Source organism: Zonotrichia albicollis, chromosome 29, assembly GCF_047830755.1.
Source record: "Zonotrichia albicollis isolate bZonAlb1 chromosome 29, bZonAlb1.hap1, whole genome shotgun sequence".
NCBI classification, from domain to species: Eukaryota; Metazoa; Chordata; class Aves; order Passeriformes; family Passerellidae; genus Zonotrichia; species Zonotrichia albicollis.
This window is the reverse complement of record NC_133847.1, coordinates 5,114,983-5,141,338: the sequence shown is the minus strand read 5'-3', so window position 1 is coordinate 5,141,338 and position 26,356 is coordinate 5,114,983. Positions and strand designations below refer to the sequence as shown.

The following is a 26,356-nucleotide window of genomic DNA, read 5'->3' as shown; positions in this document are numbered from 1 at the left end:
GACATTAAAGATGGATCTGTTCCTTTTGTTCTATGCTTCCTAATACTGTCTGTGGATATATAAATACAAGATGATCAATCTGTTTAGTGAAAAATTCTGTGATTATCTATAAGCAGCATCTAGCTTCTGGGTTGGTTTTTTTTTTTGAGTCAACTGAAAGTTCCCTCTTGATATCAACTGAACTCAACCATTGTTGTTAAAAGGAGACTTGAAACTACATGGCTTCAGTTCTTTAAACAGTTTCAGTGGTAGCTGAATGTCTTGAAAACAACTGCGGGGAGAACAGAAATTGAAGCTCCACTGAGAGAGATCTTATTTTTAATTAATGAGATTTCTGTATCTCCCAGATTTCCATAAATAATGGACTCGAAGCAGGAACAAAGCCATTGTGGTGGTTTGACCAGGAAGAAGTGGGAATTCTGGGATGCTGTGGTCAAACCAATGGATGTTCAGAGTTTGATACTGACACCTGGTGTAGCCAGTGGGGTTTCCCTATTTTCCTGTAGTTTAGGTAATAAAGTGTTCTTTATGTTTAAGCTAAAGCCTGTTTTGCTTATTCCTGGTCACATCTCACAGCAGACACCAGGGTGAGGGCATTTTCATGGGGGGCACTGGCTCTGTGCCAGGCTCAAACCATGACAGCCATATATATTCAGAAAGTGTTTTCTGTTTAATTCACACAGTAATGTGCAAATGCAAGAATGATGCTGCCTGGACAGGCAGATCAGGACAGGTCTGTGTACCCTGATCTTGTGGCAGAAGCCTCAGGAAGAACATCAAACCCAGATAAAGATGCAGCCATAGCCATACTGCCTTGCTGCTCAGCTACAATGGAGCTGGAGCCAGCATTTTGATTTTTGGGACACCCTGCTGTCTCTGTTTCTTCTGAGAATTATCTAGAGGGTTTTTTAAGACTATTTAAACTTCTTGCATTCACTATATTCTCTGGCAAACATAGAAATAAATCCTGAATTTATATTACTATATAAAAACAAACCTTTTTATTTTAAAGATGCCATTTACTATTCTTATATGTTTCCTACTTAGAAAATACAGGGGTTTTTCCCCTATTTTTTCCTGCACATGTGATTTTATAGCTCTGTAATAGCACTCCCATCACCTGTTTTCCACTTTGAAGAGTTTCAGTCAGGTTTACTGATCATTTTGTCAATTTACCAATAACTTCACATCTTCCTCCATGGAAATATAAGACAGACAGCAGACTCTCAAGTTATTGTATCCAGCAATACACTGCAAATTGAAAGAAGCTTTTAAAAGAAGAAAACCTCCTTACCACTGGGTGGCTTGGGTCGTGGAGGGATATTTTTCTTGGGTGGTAATGCTGGTGTGTCTGATTTGCTTTTGAAAGGGTCATCTGGGAATCCTGCCCCTCCAAAAGAGGAGGCAAAGGGGTCTGGAGGTACTGACTACACGAGAAAAAAAGAAAAGAAAAGGGATGTAAGCACACTGGAGAACACCTGGGGTTTCATGAAGCTACAGGTTAAGTCAAGTAAAAGCATTAACTTCAAATCTTGAGGGCAGATGTACAGAATTTTAAGTGGTGTAGGAGGCTAAGATTCCATAAATATTCAGAGACCTCATGCTTTTAATCATTTAAGTACTTCTAGAACTTTTAGCCCTAGCAAAAAAAGTTGATGAGGAAATAAAAGGAAGTAAAACTTGACTTTTTACTATTTGGCAATGAACAGTAATACCACAGCCTGATCTTCACTCTGATAAACAGAACCATGACAGAACCTGGAAAAACAGTGCAGAAGGGATAACTTTATTCCAAACTTTTATGATCTTACACATAGGTATTTGACTTTTTAATCAAAACTATAGGGAATATCCAAAAGCATGTGTTTAAATCTTCCAGCTTTTCTAAAGGACTCTCCTACTGATTAAGAAGCACAAAAGGATTGTGCCATGCAGGGAAATTTATCATTGTGAAATGAAGAAAGAGTTTTGTGAAAAAAGTAAAAATTGCAGTTAAACCTTTGCTACAATTTCTACCTCAACCAGCCATGGCTACTGGTGAAGGCTGCTGCCATCTAGTGGAGAGCTTATAGAATATATATATATATATATATAGAATATATATAAATATATTCAACTCCCCAAAATAGTAACAATTAGAAGAGGAAAAACAACCACCAAGAAATGTAATTAGTCAAAGTGAAATGAGAACCTATTTTATTTTTAACATTTACTCCACAATGTCCAAGTGTTACTGCAGAACTGATGTAAGGAGTTGGCCACTGAGTTAACTAAATTCAAACTCCACCTCAGAAAATCAGACCAAGGCCTTTCCAATTATCCATTTTTTTCATGTGTGTCCTGAACCTTTTTCTTCATCTGCTATTTAATATAAACAGAAATTGCACACTTAAAACATGGGAGAGACAGACTGACTGTTAAGAGTGGAGTAAGGTTAGGTTACATTTATTTAGTAGCAAAGTATTTTGTTAAAATTTGGACTCAATCTTAGAGGCCTTATCCAACATTAATGATTTTAAGGTAAGCTTAGAAACAAGTCAGGATACTTACTATGAAGTAACCAAGAAGCAAATTCCAGGACTTAGATGAAGGCTGGACACTGAAATATATTGATATCTGCAACAACTACCTCTTCTTACAAGTTAAAACTAGAAGTTAATTAATTTTCCTGATCTGGTAATTGAAAATATTTGTGAAAAATTTAATTATCCCTACTGAATCTACCAGTCTTAGTAAGACTTTGCCATATCTGACATGGCTGGAAAATTCTTTGCTATATAGCTGGTGAGGCTGACTGGAAGAAAATTAACAAAATCAGACTGTCAGCTAAAAGGTTAGAATAATATCACAGTCTTTTAGAAAGTGTCTGTACACAGATTTTTAAAAGGACAGTTGCTTTCCTTTTAACCTTTACCTTTGACATCTGACTGAAGTCTGCAAATCCCTCACCACCACTGAAAGCACCACTTCCAAATGGATCCAGTGTTCCAAATGGATCTGGAACAGAGATGCAGAAAAAAAAAAGTTATTTTGAATAATACTTAAGAATTACAAGAAATGCTTAGTGGTGCCAATGCAGCACAAAACTAGGCAGGTCATGGAAACACACTTGCATTTTGACCTGCCATGAGATGTTCAAAGAGAATTCCACAAAACAAAAGGTTTTCTACCAGTTGTTTGGAAAATATGAGAAGAAAACAGTGACATAATGTCTCATAAAATATGAGAAGAAAACAACCCACAGTGCCACAAAGACAGCCCTCATGAACTGTCACAAGACCGTGACATTTTTGCCAATGGTTCACGAGATTCTTTATTCTCAACTCTTATATTTGATTCTTCTTTCATAAAAAAATACCTCATTATAAAATGTTTATTTCTTACCTGGACCTTTTGAAGAGATACTGGAAGACGTAAAAGGATCAGTGCTTTCAAAAGGGTCAGGCTAAATAAGAACAGATATAGAAATAATTATTTTTCTGCTGGGTTGTGCACTTACCATTTCATGCCTATCAAAATCTCTTGCTTTAAGACAAATAGTTTCCAGTTTCAGATCACTCTATTCAGTAGACAGAGCAGGATAAAATCAACTCATTATATGAAATGTACATTATTAGTGCATTTGGCTAATTGCATTTAAGTCTTTAAGCAACAGATAGAATATTCAGGTCATGCATTTATATTATTAATAATTCACAGTCTGTATACTGCTTCTTTTTAAACAGATGATTTTTACAGCTGCTTTTCAGTTTGACAAGTCAATTTGCCTTGCAGTATAGGATTGTACTTAAATAAAAGCTGACTTCCCACAGAAGGGGAAAAGAGGAAAAATATCCAGCTAAAAGCACCCTCATGGTCAATGTACCTTCATTATCATGGAACCAGACAGAACACTGCTGATTGCCTAAACAATCCACACTTGCATTTTAAGAATACAATTAATGATATTTCATCAGTTAGGAAAAAAGTATTTTGTGTTATTTCACTCCTTTTAGCTTTCAGACAACAAGCCTGTCTATAGTAAAAAAAATCTATTAAGTGTAGATTTAAAAATTACTGACCTTTGAGGGCAAAGTGGGGGTTTTTGTGAATGGATCTGAGGTAAATGGGTCACTCTTCACCTGTTTCTTGAAGAAATCCTCAGGGGCAGAACTACGAAATGGGTCACTTTCCTTGAATGGATCTCCCCCAAAGGGATCTAGAAGGAAAAGGGAAATTCAGTGTAGCACTGGTGTGTCTGTAAAGAATATTTTATATTTGACCTCGCACTCACTGATACAATTTTTCTTACACAAACACAATGTTTTGATAAATCTGATAGACTTCCAGAGACCTCTGCACAGAGGGTATTTACTAAGTTTGAACGTGTTATATGGAGCTTTCAAATAAATTACACACTTCTCATTAAACATACTGATTCTGAATGCACACCCTGTTGGGTTTCTATGCTCCCACACTTTTAAACCAAAAATCTGAAGCCAGGGAAACCTTTTTGCTTCCTTTGTGTTTGAAAATCTTTGTGTTTTGCTACAAATTGTTTATACCACACCTGTCCTGTCCTTAAAAAGTGCTGTTACCTGCTGGAGCAGGTGGCTGCTCTGCAAAAGGGTCATGCTGGAATGGGTCACCTGTGCAGAAGAGAAAAACAATTTGTTTTATCTACTATTTAGCAAGATAAGTTTGTGAAAATATAATTTACTCAACAATTGACCTTCAAGGGCCTAGATAAGCACTTGTCACTTACTGCCTTTGAAGGGGTCTGCTCCCTTAAATGGATCAGATTTGAAAGGATCTTCTGACTGGAATGGGTCTGTATGCAATTCTTGTGTATTATTGGTAAACATCAAGGCTTTATTCTTAAATGGATCATCCTAAAAATTAAGAGGAGAAACATCACAACAGCTTGTCATGATAAAAATCAAAATGCCCAGTTACCCATTAAGCAGAAATTGCATGCTGTCTTGGTTCCTGTTGAACAGTCTTTACAATTACTTCCTAAAGAAATTTCTGAATCTGTGACTTCTAAGTAGAAGTAATTACACAGCAGCAGGAGATGTGTACCCCAAGGCTACACAGAACACCAAAAAATAACAGTATAAATAGCAATTAAATGTTAAACTGTTGCCCATATTAATATATTCAACTCTCAAATACTTAAATAACAAAAGCAAACCAACCCCAAACATCACATTAATAAAAAATTCTTCTCTGCCATTATGGCTCAGGTAAGACACTCATTTCAAAAGGATACAAAAATAATCTGTGGACTACAAATACAACAAATTACTATTGAGTAGTCAGATACTGGATTGCTTCTTGTTAACTCATCTTTGAGCTTAAAGCTCCAAATACTGAATTCCCATGACAAAACACTTCATGCAGGAAGAGTCACCCCAACATTTTGATGACCAGAGCTTTCTCAGCAGAGGCCAAATCTACATTTGGCAAGTTGTAGAAAATACCCTGCATGAACAAGCAGCAAAGTGAAGTTATGAAACTTTTTCATTCATTTGAATGATATCCCTGGCTTGGGTCTTGTTGGAGGTCTCTGCTGAAACCCCAAGTGCAAACACCAGGGAATTCCTTATATTCCAATATAAGGAATATCCAATATTTCTGGATATTCCTTATATTGGAAGCCATTCCAATGTAAGGAATATCCAGAAATAACTACCCACTCACACTGCCCCCAACAGCAGAAAAGAGCCAGGATTTCTTTCATCCCTTTACCAAATGTAAATTAAAATATTCTAATTGATACTTCTCAGAACAGCAGGAGGGAGGTGGGGAGAGAAGGAAGAGGAAGGAAGAGTTGAGAAACAGGAAAGTGGCACAATGGTTTAAAAAAAATTGCTATGAACTTAGACTGGTGTTTTCTGCCAGTAACTCCTGAGTTTTGCAAGAAAACATCTGGAAGTTTTCACTGGAAATTAAATATATTTATGCAAGGCATGCAAGCACAGAAACTAAGCACTGAAGTGTTTTAAGACCTTTAGTACATTTCTCAATTTACTGTTTTTATCTACATTGTTCTTCTTCTGAGCAGTTTGCTGCCTTTATGCAGTACTCTACACTTGCTCTGTAAAAACAATGGCTAGTAAATATTTACTAACACGTTATATATTCAATTTCATACTAAACCCACACCAAATTCTGTGCTTACAACAGTAAACATGATTCCATAATGAGGAAGGGCCACGTAGATGTGTAAGCAAGTGTGCAACTTTTATCTTGTCACATTTAAAACAGGCTTAAAAAACAAAATAAAATTCTTGTGTTTTAGAGGAATGTTTAATACCCAAATCAACATTAGATACACAAAAGAAATTTACTTGAAAAATGTTTAAGAACTTGAAAGATTTTATGATTTGGGAAAAAAAATGCTGATTAAATAAAAACATAATAAATGAGAAAGAGGATGATGAAATTATTTAAGCAAAAGAGAACCATCCTCTCAGACAGGGAATATGAGATGTGTAATAAATATAGCTCAATATAAAGCAGAAATTTATAAAGCTTCCTTTGGAAATAAGAAGGAAATACATGATAAAGGAAAATTTACAGCAAAAGAAGGTTTCACCTTGATAAACTGGAGAAGAAAAAATGAAACACTGAACTGGAAATAAAGCCCCACCTCTGTCCTGAGATTGAGCAGGTGACAGGTTACAAATCCACAAGACCAGCTAAACAATACCTCAGATAAGGTGCAAATCAGAAGCTTAATTAGTGTAAAATCTATTAAATAACAATTTTTTTTTACCACAGCTCCATAATTGCTTCTTTCTGTCTGCCCAAGGCCTTCACTCATGTCTGCTAAATTTGTCAGACTCCCACCATGAATCCCATTGAGAGCTTCATTGTATTCTTCAATGCTCTTATTCATCTCCTGATGGCTCTCTTGCAGCTGAGAGAGTTTGCTTCTTGCCTGGGAGGGAAAAACGTTTTAGCATGAACACTGTCATTTTTAAGTTAAGAACATTGTCATTTTTACAGTCCCTTAAACACTGGTGCCTGACAGTTGCATTTTATCCCCAACAGAATTGAAACCTTCTTAACTCAAACCAGGAATTTACCTACTAAACACCAGCCAAAAAGGCTTATTTCATGAACCAGCACTTTTTCCTCCTCTGAAAAATAATTTTTCAACTCATTTCATGAAGAAAAAATTTATATAAAGCACAGTGAATACCTGGTTTATTTCTTCCTGGGTTGATTTTAAAGATTTGATTATTGTTTCAAGCTGCACTTTTCCAGCCTGGATACTCTGCTCCAGCTGAGTCTCTTCTTGCTGCAGGCGATTCAGTTCTGCTTTTGCTCTGTTAAGGTCATCTTCCTGTAATTTTAAATCTGATTCCTGAGACTGAATCTGCATTTTCAGTGATGAGATCTGAAACAACACAGTAGAAAAGTCAGAGTGAAATTTGGAATAAATGGGAGTTATTAAATGGTGAATTTGCAATAAGTAATAGAAAGTGGTAAAGCAACCTATCAATGACTAAGGAAAATCTTTAGAACTTAATATGAAGAAATACATGGCACAAAATCCTTGATAAAAGCACATTCAACAAAACCTAGAAATACATTTTAAATCAGAGAAATACCCCACTACTTATAAAGGTAATCAAAAGCTGTTTCCTAGATGTTCACCTTAAATATTTGAATGGGACCAAATTCTGAACAAGTAGTTTAATGTTGATTTTAAGAGTTAAAATTACCGAGTTGTTTAAAACCTTCCTTATACACTTTTCTCTCTGACTTCTTCACACAGGAAGTTTCTACCTTAAGGTAACATTGGCAATTGCATCCACCTGAAAACTCAATCCTGATGACATTCAGAGTGATCAAAACCAGCACCACTGCCATGGATTGGCTCATGGGTGAGGATTACTGATTTTCAACTGCTTTATTAGGCTGAATAAATATTTAATATATTCTCAGAAAAACAATTCCTATGGAAAAGGACCCCTGGACATCATCAGGTTCAACCTTTCTTTTATGACCTTTATTAAGGTATTAAGGATGGCAAAATCCTGTCTTGGACCTCTGTATTTGTGTAAAAATTGCTATTTATGGTAAAAACAAAGTTTATTCATTAAATAAATAGAATTTCCCTCAACAAAAGACATTTTACTCTTGAGCTGGTCCAAAATTACCATCCACTTACCACTTGGGTTTCTTCCTGGCATTTCTGCCTCACATCATTCAGCATATCTTTCAGTTTGGCTTTCTGCTGGTCCATCTCATCCAGGCGGTCTTGGGCATCTTGTTTTTGAGCCTCCAGCTCTTGTAAGTTACTTGTTTCCCTATCTAAATCATTTTGCAGCTCCTAAAGAAAATTCCACAATTGGTAACTCATATTTAGCTGTTCTCTTAAGGAAGCATCAGCCACAGACAAAGAACTTGACAAAATTCAGAATATTTTCTGTATCATATAGGCTACACCCTGCACTGGCCTGTTTGTTTCTGCAGGAACTTGTGTCAGGCATCAGGAAATAAATCACTGTTCATAACAAGGAAAAGGGACTGTGGCACAGAGCACAGTGCATTGAGTTATCCTAATTATCAAAACTCTCCAAACATTGATTTCCTAAATTACATGTTAGTTAAACACTAAAAAAAAGCCATTAAACTGTTCACATATACTATGCTTATATTAGCCAGCATCAGATGAAAACATTTCTGATGGAGAACAGTAAAATAAATATTTTTCTGCCAGTTAGAGGAAAATCCCAAGAAAGAAAGAATGACAGAAAAAATGCTAAATTGCCACGTATTACTTAGATTAACATGAAAACTACTGAAGAAAAACAGTTTTTACCTGAACTTCATTGGTTTTCTGTCTGATTGATTCTTCCTTTTCCCTAATGTCCTGCTCCAGAGAATATTTTTCTCTGTCAGACAAACAAGAACACGTATTTATGATTAGTTAAATAACACAACACACATGCAAAAAATCAATGAAATATTATTCTGGAAACACCATGCAGACAAAAATGTAGGCCTGTATTCTTATGTATTCTTTAAAGGAGAAAAGGTGCATAGGCATCAATTATTCTTTGAAAAATGCCATTTGTTCCCATCATGAATCTTTTCTGAAGTCACCTGATAGACCTGTAGGGTACCACTAGGAAATTAATCACTAATTAAAGCAATAAATAATGACAAAATTACTAAGAGAAAATAAACTGACACATCAGTACTACAGACTTACTCAGTCCCCAACAATTACCTCTGTAGCTGTGCAATTTCTTGGCTGATATCATCCAGCTCCTTCACCCCTGTAAATTCTCCTGATCCAACAGAACTTGCACTGTCCTGTTAAAAATGAAAATCTATTAAAATGTGAAGTAGCAACAGAAGCTCTTCCTTTAACAAAGGCAGGACACAAAATCCTCATGATTTGCATTTGCAAAATTCCATAAGAGACATCAAATTATTCTGTAACAAGCAAGGAACATGCCCCACAGTTCTGCTCATGAGATAGGAGAATTTTTGCTGTGCCTGTTGAACAGACAGGACAGTTGAACACACAGCAATGAAAGGACAGGCACAACACCAACGAGGAAATTGCAGAATTGGTAGAATTAAAATTCAAAACCTAAAACTTAGTTCTGCTGTAGTCAACAGTAAGGTTTACAGTGGACTTAATGAAATCAGATTGTAAGTCCATTCTTCTAGATGGCAATTTCTGCAATTATACCCCATTTCCTGTTGGTTGTTTCTACATTTATTCAAGCAGAGATCAGGGAAGACACCGAGGGCATTCCCTGTCCTCTAGATAAGTTAAGGAAGGATGTCAGCATTAGGTACAAAACTGGTTGTTATTGTTATTACAAAAAGGATGAAAAGCTCACCACAACTGAGCAAAGACTGCAGCACTGAACTCACTGCTAGTCTGACAAACCAAGAGACCTAAAACTTTTATACAGCATTTCAAAAAGAAGAATGCAGAGTTTGCCTGCTTCACTCACTTTGAGACTGCTGTGATAACCACAGAAAGCTTGGCTTTATTAACATTAAAAAATAAACAAGAACCCAAGCAGCAAGCCAAGACCAGCATGATGTATTTACTGGCCACAGCTGCACAGAACTAATCCAGGAGGAATTTCAGCAGCACTGAGCTGCCTGTGCCAGGAATTCCCTGCCAGCTCAATGCATCTCCAGTTGCTGAAGGAAGGAAGGGACATCACCAGGCTGGCAGCCAGGGCTGGGCACTTCCCATTGCTGTGCCATGATCACCACACCAAGAGCACGTGGCACAGAACTCAAGAGCAAAGACAGGCAAAGGTACAGAAAGAAAAACTTTTCTGAATTCCAAAAAGCATCCATGAGAAATGTGCATTCCTTTGGACACTGCAATTACTCACACGCCGCATTTCTGTTAGTGCTGAGATCTCAGTTCCTACAGGGGTCAAGTAACCTGACAGAGTCTATAGGAAAAGGATATAGGAAAAAAACCTTAAGAGGATCATAGCAATAGCAATAATTAAAATATATTTAGAGTTCCAAAGGTTTCTGGTTAGGGAAAGCAAATAAAAGTAAAGAAAAACACAGTAGAATTGATAGAAAAGGTGAATGTAGTGACATGACAGAAGCATTTCTTTAATTCAGTTTCAGATGAGCTGGCATGTTATCAAGGAAAGGAACAGAGCAGGGTCAGCAAAGGATCAGATGCTCCAGTAAAATGTATTAGCAGTGATGGATTCAGGATTGTGGACTGCTACAAAGAATGAATCCCAGAAACTAGGAAGCCATCACTCCTCATTTAGCCATTAAAAAATTTTATATTTCCATAGGAGTAATATGGTGCTGATCAAAGGGACATGCTGCTCAACCAGCTTTTAATATTTGCTGTTACAAGTTCCCTGACTCAATCTTCTGTATGACAAAGGATTATTCTTTATGCTACATTTTTTCCAGCATTATTACTCCTTGGTTTATGAAATATTTTACTGCATTTTTCTTTACTTACTGTCTTGGTTGTTTAAAAATTAGCTATATTTTCAAATGTTCAATGAATTTTATAAGAGGAGATAAAAAAAAAATATTGGCTATTCTTTAACATGATACTAAAAAAAAAAAAACTCCAGAAAATTCATACTCAAAGTTCATTACTTTTAAAGCACATAAATTCAGTGTATCAAAAAACTGCTGCCTTACCTGGATGGGTGTGTTTCTGTCTGAGGGAGGGATCATATCTGGAGTTAACACTTGTGGAGGATCAATCCCTTTGCTGACCTTCTGCTGAATGAGATACATGGCCAGTGCAAACTGGTCTTTGCTGAGCTTTCCCATCTGTCTCGTGTCTGCCAAAGACCTGATTAAAAATAAATCATACAAACAAGAAAAAAAAATAAATCATACAAACAAGAAAATCTTATTTCTGCCCTATATAAAAGCCTGAAATACATATATACACCTAATTTCTTTTTGGTTCATCCTCATCAGAGCTTACTCTAGTCAGATTTCCATAAACAGGGCAGGATTTTATTACATATATTTATATATTATTTATATATTAAAATATAAATATATAATAATTATATATTATATTATAAATTATAAATATATAATAATTTATATATTAAAATATAAATATATTACATATATTTAACTGAACAGAGTAGTGTTAGTCTGAGAAAATATTTAGAGCACTAGAACTTCAAAAGAAAACCACAATTCACAGACTGACCTATTGCCCCCCCCTCCCAGAAAAGCAATTTATTTCTCCCTTAATTTTCCATATAGTCCACACATTACAGTATGTGGACAAGTAAAAGAAATTGGGTTTTTTTGTTTGTTTCTGGTGTCTTTTTAGTGTTAGGATCCCATTCTGAATCTGAGTTCCCAGATCAGCAAGCTGCAAAAGTACAGAATTCTTACCATATGTGTGCTAGGAGACTCTGGGATAGACCTGAATGCATAAAAATGTCCTTTACTTCTTGGCCACTCACAAAGCCATCCATGTCTGTGTCTGTTTTTAGGAAAATCTCATCATATCTCACTTTTTCAGACACTGGTACCACCCAATTCACAGCTGGCTGCAAAACAAAGGTTGGCATTTCAAAAGAACAGAAATAGTTTGTATGAACACACTGAGGATAAATGACATTATCCAGAGCTGGATGTGTTGAACATCTTGCATACTCCAGTCTGACTGGTAAACAACTATTTTCACTGCATGTTTTAACTTCACACTTTTTATCTGAATAAAAACACTGATAAACAGCTATTCATCAGTTGAAAGGCATTAATTCTTTGGAAATACAGACCCAATTAGTCCTCACACTAATAGCAGGAGATTTAGAAGAAGATTAATGATTTCTTTGGCATTAAAGCAGATATCCAAACAAAACCTTTCTATGGTTCCACTTCCTACATAAAGTGAAAATTCCCCCTAAGATTTTCTACCTCGTGGTCACTGATTAAAACTCACCCAATGTTCTTCCAAGTCTCACCATTCTCATTTCACCCCCTCCACCCAAACACACCAGGCAGAAATCAAAAAATGGATTTATTTTTCCTACAGCTTCCAAACACACAAATGTACAAAAATAAACAAGGAAGACCTGTGCTGGTATAATGCTGTGCTTGGGAGACAAGCTCCCAAATTAAAAAATGGATTTATTTTTCCTACAAACACACAAATGTACAAAAATAACCAAGGAAGATGGGTACCTGTGCTGGTTAATTTATTTATTTTTCCTACAGCTTCCAAACGCACAAATGTACAGAAACAAACAAGGAAGATGGGTACCTGTGCTGGTTTGATGCTGTGCTTGGGAGACAAGCTCCCAAATTAAAAAATTTATTTATTTTTCCTACAACTTACAGACACACAAATGTACAAAAATAAACAAGGAAGACAGGTACCTGTGCTGGTTTGATGCTGTGCTTGGGAGACAAGCTCCCAAATTAAAAAATCTATTTATTTTTCCTACAACTTACAGACACACAAATGTACAAAAATAAGAAGGGAAGACCTGTGCTGGTTTGATGCTGTGCTTGGGAGACAAGCTCCCAAATTAAAAAATATATTTATTTTTCCTACAGCTTACAGACACACAAATGCACAAAAATAAGAAGGGAAGACAGGTACCTGTGCTGGTTAATTTATTTATTTTTCCTACAGCTTCCAAACACACAAATGCACAAAAATAAGAAGGGAAGGCAGGTACCTGGGCTGGTTTGATGCTGTGCCTGGGAGACAAGCTCCCAAATTTAAAATGTATTTATTTTTCCTACAAACACACAAATGTACAAAAATAAGAAGGAAGACCTGTGCTGGTATAATGCTGTGCTTGGGAGACAAGCTCCCAAATTTAAAAATGGATTTATTTTTCCTACAAACACACAAATGTACAAAAATAAGAAGGGAAGACAGGTACCTGTGCTGGTTTGATGCTGTGCTTGGGAGACAAACTCTCAAATTTAAAAATAGATTTATTTTTCCTACAGCTTACATACACACAAATGTACAAAAATAAGAAGGGAAGACGGGTACCTGTGCTGGTTTGATGCTGTGCTTGGGAGACAAGCTCCCAAATTAAAAAATTTATTTCTTTTTCCTACAAACACACAAATGTACAAAAATAACCAAGGAAGACGGGTACCTGTGCTGGTTAATTTATTTATTTTTCCTACAGCTTCCAAACACACAAATGCACAAAAATAAGAAGGGAAGGCAGGTACCTGGGCTGGTTTGATGCTGTGCCTGGGAGACAAGCTCCCAAATTTAAAATGTATTTATTTTTCCTACAAACACACAAATGTACAAAAATAAGAAGGAAGACCTGTGCTGGTATAATGCTGTGCTTGGGAGACAAGCTCCCAAATTTAAAAATGGATTTATTTTTCCTACAAACACACAAATGTACAAAAATAAGAAGGGAAGACAGGTACCTGTGCTGGTTTGATGCTGTGCTTGGGAGACAAACTCTCAAATTTAAAAATAGATTTATTTTTCCTACAGCTTACATACACACAAATGTACAAAAATAAGAAGGGAAGACGGGTACCTGTGCTGGTTTGATGCTGTGCTTGGGAGACAAGCTCCCAAATTAAAAAATTTATTTCTTTTTCCTACAAACACACAAATGTACAAAAATAACCAAGGAAGACGGGTACCTGTGCTGGTTAATTTATTTATTTTTCCTACAGCTTACAAACACACAAATGCACAAAAATAAGCAGGGAAGACGGGTACCTGTGCTGGTTTGATGCTGTGCTTGGGAGACAAGCTCCCAAATTAAAAAAATTATTTATTTTTCCTACAGCTTACATACACACAAATGTACAAAAATAAGCAGGGAAGACCTGTGCTGGTATAATGCTGTGCTTGGGAGACAAGCTCCCAAATTAAGAAATGGATTTATTTTTCCTACAGACACACAAATGTACAAAAATAACCAAGGAAGACGGGTACCTGTGCTGGTTTGATGCTGTGCTTGGGAGACAAGCTCCCAAATTAAAAAATGGATTTTTTTTTCCTACAAACACACAAATGCACAAAAATAAGAAGGGAAGACCTGTACCTGTGCTGGTTTGATGCTGTGCTTGGGAGACAACATCCCAAATTAAAAAATGGATTTATTTTTCCTACAGCTTCCAAACACACAAATGTACAAAAATAAGGGTATAATGCTGTGCTTGGGAGACAAGCTCTCAAATTTAAAAATGGATTTATTTTTCCTACAAACACACAAATGTACAAAAATAACCAAGGAAGATGGGTACCTGTGCTGGTTAATTTATTTATTTTTCCTACAGCTTACATACACACAAATGTATAAAAATAAACAAGGAAGACAGGTACCTGTGCTGGTTTGATGCTGTGCTTGGGAGACAAACTCTCAAATTTAAAAATCTATTTATTTTTCCTACAGCTTACAAACACACAAATGTACAAAAATAAGAAGGGAAGACAGGTACAAGACAGGTACCTGTGCTGGTTTGATGCTGTGCTTGGGGGACAAGCTCCCAAATTAAAAAATGGATTTATTTTTCCTACAAACACACAAATGTACAAAAATAAGAAGGGAAGACAGGTACAAGACAGGTACCTGTGCTGGTTTGATGCTGTGCTTGGGAGACAAGCTCTCAAATTAAAAAATTTATTTATTTTTCCTACAACTTACAGACACACAAATGTACAAAAATAAGAAGGGAAGACCTGTGCTGGTTTGATGCTGTGCTTGGGAGACAAGCTCCCAAATTACAAAATGGATTTATTTTTCCTACAAACACACAAATGCACAAAAATAAGAAGGGAAGACCTGTGCTGGTTTGATGCTGTACTTGGGAGATGAGCTCCCAAATTTAAAAATAGGTTTATTTTTCCTACAGCTTCCAAACACACAAATGTACAAAAATAAGGGTATAATGTTGTGCTTGGGAGACAAGCTCCCAAATTAAAAAATGGATTTATTTTTCCTACAAACACACAAATGTACAAAAATAAGAAGGGAAGACAGGTACAAGACAGGTACCTGTGCTGGTTTGATGCTGTGCTTGGGAGACAAGCTCCCAAATTAAAAAATGGATTTATTTTTCCTACAAACATACAAATGTACAAAAATAAACAAGGAAGACAGGTACCTGGGCTGGTTTGATGCTGTGCTTGGGGGACAAGCTCCCAAATTTAAAAATGGATTTATTTTTCCTACAAACACACAAATGTACAAAAATAACCAAGGAAGACCGGTACCTGTGCTGGTTAATTTATTTATTTTTCCTACAGCTTACAAACACACAAATACACAAAAATAAGAAGGGAAGACAGATACCTGTGCTGGTTTGATGCTGTGCTTGGGAGACAGGCTCCCAAATTTAAAAATGGATTTATTTTTCCTACAAACACACAAATGTACAAAAATAAACAAGGAAGACGGGTACCTGGGCTGGTTTGATGCTGTGCTTGGGGGACAAGCTCCCAAATTAAAAAATGGATTTATTTTTCCTACAAACACACAAATGCACAAAAATAAGAAGGGAAGATGGGTACCTGTGCTGGTTTGATGCTGTGCTTGGGGGACAAGCTCCCAAATTAAAAAATGGATTTATTTTTCCTACAAACACACAAATGCACAAAAATAAGAAGGGAAGACGGGTACCTGTGCTGGTTTGATGCTGTGCTTGGGGGACAAGCTCCCAGGTTAAAAAGTATATTTATTTTTCCTACAGCTTACAAACACACAAATGTACAAAAATAAACAAGGAAGACAGGTACCTGTGCTGGTTTGATGCTGTGCTGGGGAGACAAGCTCCCAAATTAAAAAATGGATTTATTTTTCCTACAAACATACAAATGCACAAAAATAAGAAGGGAAGACGGGTACCTGTGCTGGTTTGATGCTGTGCTTGGGGGACAAGCTCCCAAATTAAAAAATCTATTTATTTTTCCTACAAACACACAAATGTACAAAAATAAGAAGGGAAGATGGGTACCTGTGCTGGTTTGATGCTGTGCTTGGGAGACAAGCTCCCAAATTAAAAAATGGATTTATTTTTCCTACAAACACACAAATGTACAAAAATAAGAAGGGAAGACAGGTACCTGTGCTGGTTTGATGCTGTGCTTGGGGGACAGGCTGCCGATGCTGTTCAGGCTGGTGCCGCTGCCGTGGGACGGGGTGGAACGCAGGCTGTCCTTTGGGGGAGGGCTCGCAGGGAGAACAGGGACTGCTCCAGGAAAGACTGAGCCCTTCTTTCTTTTCGAAGGTGGTATGAGAGAAGGGGGCAATTGGGAAGGAACTGACTCTTTCTCAAGAGCTCTATAAACCAAATGCATTGCCTGCAAAGGCAAAAAGGTCAGATAACATTCACACTTATTAGAAAAAAGCAACAAGATTTTCCTGCGTCAGTCATTTATATATTAGTAAAACAAAGACAGTAAGACTAGAAATGTAAACCAGAGCAATTAATTTTGAATGTAATTCCAACAAGTTTAATCTGGACACAGGCAAGAGTCAATGGGTGGACTTGAGGAAGGTCATTAAATGGCTCCATGTGAACAATTTAGATTAGAACAGTTGCCTGTAGCACAGAAAGCTGCAAAGCTCTTGAGAAAGAAATGAGTTATTTGCTTCAACAGACCAGACAGTGAATTGAGAATTTAAAGCAACCTACCACAGCAAATTCATCCTTGTCCAGGTGACCATCTTTATCAATATCACTGAGATCCCAGACCTACAGCAATTAAGATTAAAAAATGATTTGCAGACCAAGTTACACTTTATGTATTCATTGTATCAACATGCCCTCTAAAGACTCCTCAGAGATTTTGGTGAAGATCATATTAGTTATACCACCTATCCAAAAATTCTCTGGTGAAACAGACTGGATTAGAGTTTTCTGGCCACATGAATCAACACTGGCTCTAACAAATTCTGGCTGCAGCTCAGGCAGGTTTTTCATCATTCTATGATGCAATTACAGAGTCATCAAGCAGAGTAAAAGCACTCAGAGGTGGCTTTCAGAGCTGCCCAGAGGGTGTGGGCTAGCAGATCATTCAGATTCCTAGCAAGAAAATTCAATTCATCTCTAATTCCTATTCCATTCCTAGATGATTAGGGTTTTCTGCTAAAAACTAAAACTATGTGCAACTCCCTCTGCCCCCCCTGAATTTCCTGTTGGAGAGAATTTAAGCATTTATCAATGCTTAATTTAGTTCGTTATCAGGTGAGGCACAGCCAATGAAACTTGCAGAAGATTTAGAGAGATCCAAAACTCTGTGAACTCCAGCACAGCACTGTTTAATCTTCAATATGACCTGGGGACAGTGGAGTCCTCAAAAAGCCAAAACTTGAGGCTCAGTTGTGAAAACTCTGCTTTATCACTGGACCCTTGACAAATTTAAGCTCCTTGATTAGTCCTTTGTCCATTTTCTCAGTGCCTTATCTTGTCCACAGATTTTTCTGGAAGAGGCAAAAGCTTCCTGAATTTCTATTGTGACAGTAACAAGCTAAAATCCAAAGCATTTCAAGACTTCTCAATACTCAAGTACAGAATTAAAACAAATCATACTTGGATTTTGTAGATAATACAGAGCAAGAGGCACTTCTTCCTGAAGAGATAAAATATGTAATGCAGGTAGAACTCTGACACAGATTGTACTCAAAAATATCAATTTGCAAAGCATTAAAGAATGTGGTTTTAATGGAGGCAGAAAAATATTTTAAGGTCTGCTTCCCTTGTAAATATACAATGGATGGACAAAACTCAGACCTTGAAAGTATTTATAAATAAACATGAAAGAAAAACCAAGCTGACAATTTGCACTATGAATAAAGGAGGATGTTTTAAGGAATTTTCCTGTACAAACAGAGGATGGATTTAATGGTATATCTAATAACTCATATTTGTTAAAATGACAAAACAGCAGAATCTAATGTCCTAACAGCTATTATGATTCAGGAAAGCTTTTTCTCGTTTTTAAACAACCAAAATCAAATTTCCACTTGCAAATGAACAGAGAGACAATGAAGTCAATCTACTCTAGGGTAGAAATTACAACTCTTACTCTTATTTCTAAGTGGAAGACTTCAGAGTCTTAATGTTCCTGCTTTATAGCAAGCACATGATGCAAAATCTCAGCCAAAACCTGATCTCTGTTGATAAATTACATTTTCAACATTGCAATTATGAGAAGCTAAACAGAGACTGGCTCAATCTAAACAACTTACTTACCCTTCCAAGGATATCAAGAGGTAGCTTTGAATTCATCAGTACTGGTTTTACTTTGTCTCCTGAAAGTAAACCATTTACTGGCAAAAGGCTTTCAAAAATACCATCAAACTTTGCTTTTTCTTCCACCTAGTTGGTAAGAAATAGTCTGAATAAGTAAAAAAGTGTGTGTGTGTGAGGAATGAAAATGAGATCTTGCAAGAAATTAAGACTGGTCAGTAATTCATCTTAAATTCCCAAGCTTTCTTGCAAGTGCCACTGTATTGTATTTAGAGAAAGCTTTGAAATTAGGCTCCTAAATCTAAAGAAGATTTTACCATGCAGCAGACAAGGTGTGCTTCTTTTTTAAAATTTTGATAAATTTTTTGAAAACTTTGATAAACTCTATAGAACTAAAACTTAATCCTCCCACTTTAAAGCACATATAACTACAAGTTTTTTTATTCAATTTCTACCTTTTGGAAATGCTTGGAGTTGAAAAGCACCGAAATATAAATATCCCCACATATGCATCCAAAGCTATTTTTTCCAAATTATATCTATTGCTTGTATCATTGAATACTAATTAAAAAGTAGTAACTCAAGCTTTAAATTAACAGTTCAGACTGGATGTGGTGAAACACTTTACTGTGCCCAGTGGGGTTCCTTTATACAAACAAAGTGCCTAATTGTAGGATTCTGGAAGAAATCCAGGCAGAAAATTAAAATTCATTTTCTTAAAAACATCCCACCAGAGGTTGTCAAAGGGTTTTAATACTTATTGCAAATCTAAAACTACACCTTGGTGTTCTCTATTGTGCACAGGTTTGCACAGAAAGGGAGGACTTCTGAAATGAGAAATGCATTTGATATAAAATTCTCTCACTGGGAAAATTACACACAAGAAAAATATTTAGTTCTAAAAAACGGATGGAATGTGTTTTCTTTTACACTTACCCTAACAGCCCAGTGAGTCTCTGTTGAGGGTGGTGTGATCATTAAAGGACTGCTACTGTCATGCTAAAAATGAGAAAACGGTTTATTTTTATATATATACATTTATATAAATAGATAAACATCCATACTTCTGCCTCTAGTACTTATTAATTGCACTAAGTTGGAGATGGTTATAGACATGAAGCTTAACTACACTGAGGAAAATAGGCTGCACATGTACCTAAATAGAAATTATAGAATTTTATAGCATTGGAGCACTTGAGTAAGGACATCCAGTGCCCAAACACAGAACCAACACAAACCACAGAGGTTCTGCAGCAGCTGGGGCAGGGCAAAGCTGCAGCAATGCCTTTTACTGCTCATTCCTCTTGAGCCAGCCCCAAAATCATCATTTTTTTTTGTTTCCTTTTTTTTTTTAATGAATTAACAGTTTAGCCACAGTTCAGCCACATCAGCTTCCTGACCAAGCTGACCAGACTTAAACTCACTCTGGTTTTGCAGTTCAGGAAGGGGCTGGTTTCTTGTCACTCAGCATGACAGGACATTTATGAAAAATGAGATCATTCCAATGCTCCAACTGAAGCCTTAATCCTCACACAACACATACCTGCACTCAAGTGGATATTACTTACAAATTTAGGAGGTGGCACAGTCAAATTGAGGCTGCTCAGGTTCACATCGTGGCCGTTCTGTGCACACGCCACGAGGCGCAAAGCGACGTAGAAACCCTACAAAATATTGTGCTATTAAAAGCCAGTTTCAATCACAAAAAATAACCCCCTTCCCATTTTTAATAACACCTGTATACGTGCAACTCAGGAAAAAGAAAACCCCACAAGTACAGCCCCATAATGGCAATCACCCCTTTGTTTTTAAGGATGAGTCCGGAAAAATTTTACAGTAACGGGAAATAAAGTTAGTTCTTCATAAAAACTCTCTCCTAATTAAAATACAACAGTTTTTCTTAAAAATTAGTTATGTTTTGAAACAGTTAATTTGTAACTTGCTATTTGGTATTCCAAGCCATTTTTAGTAAAAAATGCTGAATTTTTTGACGCACAAAAATTTTCTAAAGTCAAATCTTAGTTTTCATTTGTGACTCGGTGACTGTGTGCCTACACAGTACACACACCAATTATTTACAAAACAAAAGAGATACAGAAAATTAGAACCAAACTTCTCCTGCAGCCTCACTGAGTAATACACTTGGATATGAGCAGGGGAAAAAACTCATCTTGTAAATAAAAACTGGGGAGAAAACTCATCTTGTAAAGAAAAACTGGGGAGAAAACTCATCTTGTAAAGAAAAACTGGGGAAAAAAACTCATCTTGTAAATAAAAACTGGGGAGAAAACTCATCTTGTAAATAAAAACTGGGGAGAAAACTCATCTTGTAAATAAAAACTGGGGAGAAAACTCATCTTGTAAACAAAACTCAACCCTGAAAAAGATAAAGATAACTACTAATGGTACCAGGGCTTGATAGAAACAAAGTTAATCAGGGAAAGGCAATACAGGAAGTCTACATGAACATTTTATTTACCTGTTTATCTAAGTATCCTTTACCCTCTGGGTCAGCCAAATCCCATATCTGTGGAGATACAAAATAAAAGCTGCTGTGAATTTCAAAGAAAACTTAGCTCAACAGTTCCTACTGTATGTCTTAAAGTGTTCATTCAGCTTTCAAGTAATGACAAACAATGTTACTGAATTGTCGAGTTAACAACAAAAATGTTACACAAAAACCAAATTTTCTTTTTAAATTTTTCCTTTCACTTAAAAGAAGTGCTGCTTTATCCAATTCCTTCAACTTACTTTTCCAAGGATGATATCAGAGAGACCAGATTTTTTAAGAAACAGAGCAGCTTCACTTGCCCCAACTCTCCCTGTGTATGTTGGATCTACCTGAAAGAGAAAAATGAACATTTAATTGAAACATGGCTGTTGTGAAAGCAGATTTAAGAAATGCAATCTTGCCTCTAGGTCAAAAGGAGTTACAGAAACTGCATCACCACTCAGAATTCACACAGTTTTAGCAATGCAATGGGGAAATGAAAGAGAAGGAAATCTTGGGGAAGAAGAAACTGCACTTTATTTTTTACTTCTTGTAAAGAACATACCTGTTTGTAATAGGTTTCATATATTGGATTCCCCGTAGAAAACTGAAACACAAGTTAGAAAACAGAATAAACAACAATCAGAATTGACAGGAAAAGAAATGTATAGCACTTTGGGCATCACTTTTATTGAGAACCAAAAATAGTGTGTTAATTTGCTGTGTTACAAAAGGGACACCTGAAATTAAAGTGTGGATAACAGAGATCCACCAAGACCACAGACCACTGCCATCTCCCAGAACTTCTCATTCATCAGATTCCCACCTCTCCTCAGTTTTACTTAGTGACCCTACATAGGGATAAGGTTTTGAAGAACAGCTTTGAATTATTTGCTGAAGTATTTCAGATCTCAGTATGAGAGGGACTGATAACAAAGATCCAGCTTTCAACACAATGCTTATCTAACTACCTACTGCAGCATTTACATCCTTATTGAACATTTTCAGCAGACAATTATACACACACAGTGCCTGTGGTAACTCATTTTCAAGACTAGGATCTTAAACTGAAATGGAGTGAAGAAAAAACCAAACCAACCAAACAAAAAAAAAAAAAACCCCTCAAATATATATATATTAAATGAATGGCAAATTAACAACTTTCACAATTCCCTGACAATGCTTTTGGAGGATTTCAACTTGGTGTAACCACTGCAGCCCTGCCTTTTCAGTGTCCTAAACAAGCAGATCCCAGTTCCTCTTGCTGACATTCCAAGCAAATGGCAGCTGGAATGCCAAAAGATGCAGAAAAGGCCCCAAACCCCATTTTCTCACACATCTCCTACCGTTGCCATGGGAGTTCTAACCCACCCTGCTCTCCTCAGCCTCAATGCCAACAGCAAAACCAATCTGGTCAAAGCCAGCTCAGTCCTTCGAGCACTCAGAGGCCTTAAAAAGAAAGCAACAAACCAACTCAATAAAGATGGGAATGAGCAAAACACAGAGATGTCACAAAAGCTGCCTGGGATAAGCACTCTGCACCTCCAGCACAGCAGTCAGGCACCTGAAAAGGAGAATTTCACACCAAGCCCCACCACTGCTGTGTCCCCTCCCAAATGCCACCTTCTTCCTTGTTATCCTCAGGGATTTCCAGATGTTCTGCTTACTCTGAGAGGAAGGAAGGCAGGAACATAATGAAAGAGAAAATTTTATTTTACACCAAGAGAACCTTCTTGTGTACAATAAACATGCTAAACCTTCATTTAAGGAGCTATCCATTATAACTGAGCAGAGCACAAGCAAACACTGACTCTTTAAAGATTACAGCTCTACTTGAATAGAAAAATCCTGCATTTCCAGAACAGTTTCCTAAGCATCTTAAATGTGCTTCACTTATATCCATCAACAAAATAATCTGCTGCATTTTCCAGCATCAGCACCCTGTGGAAGCTCTCGCTCTCCCTGATGGCAGACAGGATTTCAGGAGGATGCTGCAAACATCACTCATAAATCTGACTGTTCTTTGTGCTGGCATGTAAACCATCAGCACACAGAAGCATTGTGTTCCTGCCCAAGCAGGAAACACATCACTCAGAGAAAAGGTGGAAGTAGGAAATAGCCTGTTCCACTCTGAATAAAACCATGTTTTCAGCCAACCATCACCAAACTATGCACCTCTTGTTTATCAGAAAGCTCAGACAAGAGTCAACCACCAACTACAAGCTCCTCTAAGTGATGCAGGGAGTGACCCAGAGCATGCAGAGACTGGATTGGCACCAAGATACACAGCAAACTGCTCCAGCAGCAGGACTGAACGATCTCATCCCATCACCAGCCACTCCTGTCACCCCCATTTGATATTGTCAGCCACGACACGGAGCTGCCTCACCTGGCAGAGGTGGCAGGAAGCCAGGGTGATGTGCTTCAATGCTGTGAAATTTCTTCTACAGTAAATTATTCACCCAAGCGCTGCTGAAAAGCACCTCAAGATCAATTCCCTACTTGGAGAATTTTAAAAAGATTCAGCCTTTCTGAGCGATTTACCTAAACGACTGCCTCTCTGTGATGAAGCAGACCAGACAAAATGGGTTCAAGTGATAAAAATAGCAGAGCTCTCTATCTGTGGGATCTCAGCACCTCAGGACTGAGGTGTCACCGAGAGCACCCTTGGGGGGCTCGGGAGTCCTGGAATGTTCCAGAAGTGTCTGGTGGCTGGACTTTGATCCTACACAGGAGACGACACCTGTATGAGGATAGGAGGATTTCACCGGGGTGAATGGTGAAGGGATTAGTTAATTAGAGGGTGAGACACAGGGTTTAGGATTTCTGTACAGGGGGGTTTAGAGAAGTAAGATGGAGGAATTGGGGCGTGTCCTGTCCTTCTTCTTCTTCTTCTTCTCCTCCATCTTCTGTGGTGATGGTGGCACTTTGGGATTGCTCATTACTAAAAGTGCACCGGACAATAAGGGGGAAAGGTATTGGGGAAAAATGATAAATATTGTACACGTAACCATGGGTATAAAGATAGGTGACTGCCCGGAGGGCAGGGAGTGTGCTCATGGCTGGCTGCTGAGCAGAGCTCTGTCGGGCCGAAAGAAAATCTTTTAGATAAACAATTAATAAACATAGAGACCGAAAGAAGAACTGAAGCCTCTTCTCGTCCTTTGATACGCGGCTGCCCCAAGGCCACCCCAGGCCTTTCCAGGCCCTCCAAACAGCCGAAAACCGGACATCAATCTACCCATCACTACACGTGGTGACATCACCATCATCCAAGAGGATTCTGTCATTTGGTGACATCTGCTCATGAAGGACCAACCCAAGACTGTCAACAGTGGCAGGGACAAAAATTTTGAAGAGTGCACTGTTGTTGATGTCAAAGCATACCCTGTTAGAGAGGTTCAGTTTGACCAAGAGTTTATCCACCCCTGCTCTATACTCCCCAAAACATCACCTCTGACCAATGCTTTAAACCACCTCCCAAACAGACCCTTCAGAGCCCTAGCACCTTGTTGTTTAACCTCCAATTTGACTTTTTGTTTAGAAGTTTAGAAGTCTTGAGCCTGCACACCCTGTGGTACACAGCGCACGTGCACGGATATTGCTCCAAGTCAATGCTGTGAAATTTCTTCTACAGCAAATGATTCACCCAAGCACTGCTGAAAAGCACCTCAAGATCAATTCTCTACTTGCAGAATTTTACCAAGATTCAGCCTTTCTGACCAATGACTCAGTGCAGGTCTGGCAAAAAGGCACGAGCAAGCACCTGCCACCAGAACATCAATTAAATCTCGTTCCTGAAGTCATCTCCGGGTCACAAGGATCTCTGGATCACATTAATTACTTTAAATAAAGTATTATTATGATAATGATAAATGATTAATGGGAAAATATTTTAAGCTGCTTGAATGACCCAAACTCTTTGCAGCTCTTTAAATGCTGGCATCTTATTTTACCGCTTTCTGAGTGGACATGCCTCCATGTTACAACACACATACCCTCTCCTATCCTGTCTAATTCCATTTCTGGCATTTACTCCAATTAACACACATGTCCTTAGTAATCACAAAACTGAGGCTATTAGAAGAGGAAGTCTATTACCTTAAAGGAAATTCTGTTTACAGCTAGATTAGTCTTGATAGTTCAATATATGAAAACAAGTCTTAGAACTACAATGCTTCCAGTGAATTAGTTGGAAAATACTATATAAAAATAACTGATATGTTTACAGAATGTGGTCTTAGTCCCCCTAAACATAACATTAATACCATTGATTCCAGACTCAAAGATCAATGAGAATTTAAACTAGAGCAACTGGATTTCTAGAGTAAGCATTTGATAATCATTTGATTTTTACCAGTATATTATAGAATTTCACAACTACAAACCCTTTCACATCCAGAGTTTATATATGACTTACATATTTTGCACCACATTAATCACTTGAAATTTTCTGATAACAGTTTGTGTCCACATGGATGTTTTCAGATGTTTCTGAATATGTTCACTTAATCAAACCAATGATAATCAGGACTCTTAGTAAACAGCAGTACACGTTCTTAGTAAGACACACAGCAAGTTATGTTATCCAAGCATCACATCACTCCACTGAGAGATAAATTTTTAGAGTATCACAACTCAAAGATCTTTATTAAAAGGAAATTGATATATTTAAATAGTCTGAACTACTAATAGGAGTCATTCAGAATGCCTGACTGGCCTAGGCACAGTATAGAAAACAGTTTTGGTTTTAAGACGTTGAAGGTAGTGGGATATAAATAAGTACACTGACTCTTTTCACATGGCTATAGAAAATAATAAACAGCGATCACGCTGCTTAGGCTTGAATTATTTGGGTGAGAAATCAAATTAAAAAAAAACTTGTAACAACAGAAATCAACCAAGGGATCCCGAGCATTCAACCAGAGCTGGGCACAGCCTCTCCCAGGGGTCAGGACAGGCGCCCTGCCCTGCAGCAGCTTCTCCTCCTCCTGACAGGCGAGCACCTCCCGCTCACCCCTCAGCCCCTTGCCGGTGTCCCCGCTCCCCACCCGGTCACGGCACCCCGCCACAACAGCTCAGCACTTCCCGGCGGCATCACCCCCGCTACCAACAGGGAAACGGGCTGACGTGCGGAGCACCAGCCCCGTCCCCTCCAAACCCCCGGCCCACGGTAATCCC

The 26,356-nt window shown here is 37.6% G+C and overlaps 1 protein-coding gene across 5 annotated transcripts in view; it reads right to left on the bottom strand.

Annotated features, from left to right (window-relative positions):
* The window catches only part of EPS15L1 (epidermal growth factor receptor pathway substrate 15 like 1), a 51,107-nt gene that overhangs the window by 24,241 nt on the left and 510 nt on the right, over positions 1–26,356 (bottom strand). For 3 of the 5 annotated variants that reach the window (XM_074528501.1, XM_074528497.1, XM_074528500.1), the window contains exons 2-23: positions 21,741–21,782; positions 21,436–21,525; positions 21,164–21,211; positions 20,253–20,348; positions 19,621–19,683; positions 18,688–18,813; positions 17,128–17,187; positions 16,556–16,792; positions 11,884–12,041; positions 11,161–11,317; positions 10,368–10,430; positions 9,230–9,315; positions 8,819–8,891; positions 8,165–8,326; positions 7,190–7,387; positions 6,761–6,925; positions 4,745–4,871; positions 4,578–4,628; positions 4,062–4,198; positions 3,385–3,445; positions 2,915–2,997; positions 1,295–1,427 (exon numbers count right to left, since the gene is read on the bottom strand). In XM_074528501.1, coding sequence (XP_074384602.1) covers positions 1,295–1,427; positions 2,915–2,997; positions 3,385–3,445; positions 4,062–4,198; positions 4,578–4,628; positions 4,745–4,871; positions 6,761–6,925; positions 7,190–7,387; positions 8,165–8,326; positions 8,819–8,891; positions 9,230–9,315; positions 10,368–10,430; positions 11,161–11,317; positions 11,884–12,041; positions 16,556–16,792; positions 17,128–17,187; positions 18,688–18,813; positions 19,621–19,683; positions 20,253–20,348; positions 21,164–21,211; positions 21,436–21,525; positions 21,741–21,782 — 2,416 coding nt within the window. The remainder of the gene's footprint in view (positions 1–1,294; positions 1,428–2,914; positions 2,998–3,384; positions 3,446–4,061; positions 4,199–4,577; positions 4,629–4,744; positions 4,872–6,760; positions 6,926–7,189; positions 7,388–8,164; positions 8,327–8,818; positions 8,892–9,229; positions 9,316–10,367; positions 10,431–11,160; positions 11,318–11,883; positions 12,042–16,555; positions 16,793–17,127; positions 17,188–18,687; positions 18,814–19,620; positions 19,684–20,252; positions 20,349–21,163; positions 21,212–21,435; positions 21,526–21,740; positions 21,783–26,356) is intronic. The other 2 variants (XM_074528498.1, XM_074528499.1) reach the window with 2 other exon arrangements.